Source organism: Dromiciops gliroides, chromosome 2 (genome assembly GCF_019393635.1).
Source record: "Dromiciops gliroides isolate mDroGli1 chromosome 2, mDroGli1.pri, whole genome shotgun sequence".
Classification (NCBI taxonomy): Eukaryota; Metazoa; Chordata; class Mammalia; order Microbiotheria; family Microbiotheriidae; genus Dromiciops; species Dromiciops gliroides.
This window is the reverse complement of record NC_057862.1, coordinates 73,441,673-73,446,311: the sequence shown is the minus strand read 5'-3', so window position 1 is coordinate 73,446,311 and position 4,639 is coordinate 73,441,673. Positions and strand designations below refer to the sequence as shown.

The window sequence follows — 4,639 nt, the reverse complement described above, 5'->3', positions numbered from 1 at the left end:
GGGCAAGTCACTTAACCCCCATTGCCTAAAAAATGAATAATATACAATAATTCTGGTGAGCTGGGCTAGAGCCAGAGTGAAGAGCTTTAAATGCCAATATCCATATTTTATCTGTGACATGGTCATGCCCCTGAATTAGGAATATCAATTTAGCAGCTCTGTGGAGCAAGGATAAGAGAAGGGAGAAACCAGATTCAGTTCTTTTTTTTTTTTAGGCAATGGGGGTCACACAGCTAGTAAGTGCTTGAGACTGGATTTGAACTCAGATCCTCCTTCCTCTTGAATGCAGAGCCAGTGTTCTCTCTACTGTACCATCTAGCTACCCTTGGATTCAGTTCTGAAATCCACTCTCATAGAGGTGTCTAGGGGACAGGTCCATGACTATCCTGGCACCTAGTACAGTGCCCAGCACATAGTAGATACGTGTGGATTGTGAATGGACACTTACCATGAGTAGAAGGGCACTTCCCTTGGGACAGGCCTTTGCTCAAGACCCTGAGGAACCAGTTTCCATAGTTTCCCCCACCCACTTTGATGCCTCATGGATTAATCACCACCAAATCCTCCTGAATCCTTTAATGTGACACCCATTGCCCCATGGACATTTGGAGGAGCCTGCCTGCCTATAAAAAGCCAGGGTTAGGAGGAAGCCGTACAGCATTCATCTCACTCCTCAGGAACAGGCCAGGTAGAACCATGTTTGGAAGCATAGGGAAGCTTGCCGCCGAGGGTCTGGCCCACCGGGCTGAGAATGCTACAGAAACTGTAGGTGAGTAACACTTTAGCCCGCAGGTACCTCCATTGGAAAGGGGGCAGGTGGATGGGTTAGGGAGTCTACAAGTCTCTGGGGTGCTTACAGAGAGGCAGAGGGGTCTTTAGGGTAATCTAGAAGAGGCTACAAACATGGCTCTGGTTGTCTGGGATGAGGGTTTTGTAGGTTCGGGTTTGTTATTTTGTTATATCTTCTTTATTCTACTGCTTTGGAAGAAAAAGAATGTGCAAATTCACTACCTACATCTCTCTCACTTTACTCAATTATGTCAAGAAAACAAAAAAATAATCATAGACCATCAGTATTCTAGTGTGCTTTCCATGGTAGGGCTGTGTTGGAAAGGGAGAGAGGGCTGAGGGAAGAGATGTCAGGCAGGGTTAAAATTACCCTTCTGGTTACTCTGCAGAGGTCTTTAGAAAGGCCAATTTTGCTGACCTCAACAGAAGGATTCCCCGCCCCCCCCAACCCCCCAACCAATTCCCTCCATTCCTCCAACTTTCCCTTCTTCTGGTGGATGTTGGGAAATTGAAGAAAATCATTGAAAGACTCCAAAAGGAGGAAGCTTTTGTGAGACTAATTGTAGGGCCTGGGCAGACTGGCTTCCAGCCAACACAAACCTGTTCGACAGCAATGTCTGCCGGGGATGCTCCAGCTAATTGGGAACCTGGGGGCTGGGAGAAGAAGGAACCACACTGCTCCACCTGATTATGATTGGTCTAAAGATTGCCTAGAATTTGCACTCGAGGTGGCCATCAATGACCAATAGACCAAGAAGAGCACCTCTAAAATTTTTGTGCCTTCATCCCTGGAAATGGTGGTCCATGGGAAAGAGCACCGGGAGCCAAAACCTGCTTCTTAGACCCTTCCAGCTGCAAATCACTGGGCTGGTTTCTTTATCTGTAAAATCAAGGCGTTGGTTGAGGTGGATTGCTAGGAACCTGTGAATAACTAAGAATCTGTGAGGTAACTCCTGTGATTTTTTTCTATATACATAGATACTATATATACTATATACATTATATATGATCTAAGCTTTATAAATTGCTTTCCTCGAATAATCTTCAGGGAAGCTGACACTTGGATCCTTTAATGCCTACAAAAGATGACGGCCAATTTGTAAAATGGGCTTCCCTGAAATGTTGATAGCTGTTCTGTTCAAAAACAATACTTTCAAATAATTTTGTAAACAAATACCCAACAGAATTTTATTTTTACCTTAGAGGAAGTTTTAAGGATTTGTATTTGAAGAAATGACAGATATTCTCCCCCATCCCTTCCCTTGGTCTTGGTAACTAACCATGGATATTTAAACAAATCGAAAAGTGGATTGACAAAGCCACCCTCGGTATTAGAACTCAAAGGGGCTGTAGGGTAAAGGAAGGATCCTGTGATGAAACAGAAAGCTTTGAATTTAAATAGTGTCTTTAATCTAGAAGGCTCAGGGGTACTTTATACTACTCTTTACACAGACAAATGGATCTCAGATGGAAGAACTTTGAAGTGAGCAGACAACCCTATTTCTCTTCCATCCTTCTTTCCTTGCTTTTTATGGAGTGCTTTCCTGGGAGGAAGCTGGGATTTGGCATTCAAAGATAGATTTCCTTCTAACTGTCAGGCAGTCCATAAGCCTTTATATATAAGCCAGACACTGTGCTAAGGACAAAAGGAAGGGGGTGAAACACAGTTCCTGTCCTCAAAGAGTTTATAATCTAAAGGGAGAGACAACATGTAAACAATGTACAAGTGGCTATGTAGAAATGAGAGATGGACAGGATAAAAGAGAGATCAGCAACAGAGGGAAGGCACTAGCATTAATTGGGGGTAAGTAATAGGGGAGGGCTTCTTGTAGAAGGTGAGATTTAGCTGGGCTTTAAAGGAAGCCAGGGGAAGCAGCTGGGTGGCACAGTGGATAAAGCACTGGCCCTGGATTCAGGAGGACCTGACACTTGACACTTACTAGCTGTGTGACCTTGGGCAAGTCACTTAACCTTCATTGCCCTGAGGGGGGAAAAAAAGGAAGCCAGAGATGCCAGGCGTCAGAGATGAGGAGAGAGAAGTCCAAGCCAGTGAAAACACCTCAAGTCAGGAGCTGGAGCCTCTAGAGCTGTGGTTGCCAAATGCAGCAGAGCCATTTTCTCAAGATTTTTCCTAGCCCTGCTGGTATGACAGAGATTCAGAGTGTCGGGAATCTGAACCAGAGGGACCAGTTTCCATTCCTATCCTTTTTGGCCTACTCATCTTTGTGGTTGGTCTCTTTGCCAAGTCTCCCCTCTCTAGGTTCATCTACTGCAGGTCTGATCGAATTGCTACCCCACCCCCATTCAGAAAACTCCAGTGGTTCCTTATTATCTCTAGGATCAAGGATAACATCTTTATAAACCCAACTCTCCTGACTTTCCAGTCTTATTATACTTTATTCCCCTTCCATTCCCACCCACCCTCACTGCAGTACAGTGACACTGGCCTCCTTCTATCGCCTGACTATGACAGCATTTCCACTGGCTGGCTGTCCCCCATGCCTGGAATTTTTCCCTTGTCATCTCTATTGCCTAGTTTCTCACTGGCTTCCTTCAAGTTTTAGTTAAAAGCCCACCTTCTACAAGAAACTTTTTCACATCCTCCTCAATCCTCATACCTTGTGGTGATTACTTTCAATTTATCCTGTATATATTTGTATTAATTTATCCTGTGTACATGTGCATACATAAACATATGTATATATACTGTATAGATGTTGTTTGTATGTAGCTATTTGCATGATGAGCTCCAAGAGGGTCTATCCTTTGCCCCTCTTTGTATCCCCATCACTTAGCATAGTGTCGGACACACAGTAGATACTTAATAAACATTTGTTGACGTATTTACTTTTGCAATAAATGGACTCATTTGTGAACTAATCACATTGAATTAGTCTGAAATTAGAGTTGGAAACAAAAGGCCAATAAAAATCTTTTTCTGGGCAGTTACTTATTTATATTACATTGTATTATATAGTATTTGATATATTATAATTTATTAGTTTAGGGTTATACAAAGTTGTAGGAATTTTGGACCTCTTATTTCTGTTTTATGCTCTCTCTTCTTTCTAGTCAATGTAGCTGGAGAAGTGGTCAAGGAAGTGGTGGAAAATGCCAAGGAGGCTGGTGGAGAAGGTATGAGAAATTCTAAACTAGAGATTTTAGGGATAAGCAAAGACAAATAAATATGAGGTGGTATGGCTGAAGTGGATTCACAAAGTCAAATATTTTCTTTTCTCATCAATGGCACCATTCTTTCTTTTGGCATAATTATTATTTACTTGTTACCCATATCATTGAGATTGTCTAAGTTTACTTATAGCCAGAGAACATTTTACTTTGAAAAATCAATCAGCAATAAATAAAGAAACAAACAAATGCACTGGAGAGATAGGCAGCATATATAAGTTAATTACTTATGGGACACCATAAGACTAAGTGGAAGGGCTTTGTTTGCTAGGACAAGGAATAAGTGTTGGCTTCCCATTGCTGTTCCTTATGTTCTTTCTATTTGGTAAAAAAGAAACAAACGAACAAACAAAAAACATTAAGTTAACAGCATCATTTCAGAGTAACAGCAATTTGTATGGTATAATTCATAGGGACCTACCAGGTTTTATGCCACACTACAAATAAGAGGCTGAACAATATTCATTTACTCAAACCATCTTCTCTTTTTCCTCAAAAGTCATCAAAAATGTCGTGAAAGCTGTAAAGGAAGCTGAAGAAAAAGCTGTAAAAGAGGTGACCAACAAAGTGACCGACACAATAACTCATGCCGCTGAGGGATTGAACAATCTTGGACAATAATCAGCATGGCCATCATAGCCTGAGCACAATAAAAAGCCAT

At 41.9% G+C, this 4,639-nt stretch overlaps 1 protein-coding gene across 1 annotated transcript; it reads left to right on the top strand.

Annotated features, from left to right (window-relative positions):
- The first annotated feature begins 644 nt into the window (after positions 1–644).
- LOC122738079 (protein FAM25C-like) lies at positions 645–4,639 on the top strand. Its single transcript, XM_043980139.1, has 3 exons — positions 645–769; positions 3,862–3,924; positions 4,478–4,639. Exons 1-3 carry the CDS (start codon positions 697–699, stop codon positions 4,597–4,599), a joined length of 258 nt encoding a protein of 85 aa, XP_043836074.1. The 5' UTR covers positions 645–696; the 3' UTR covers positions 4,600–4,639.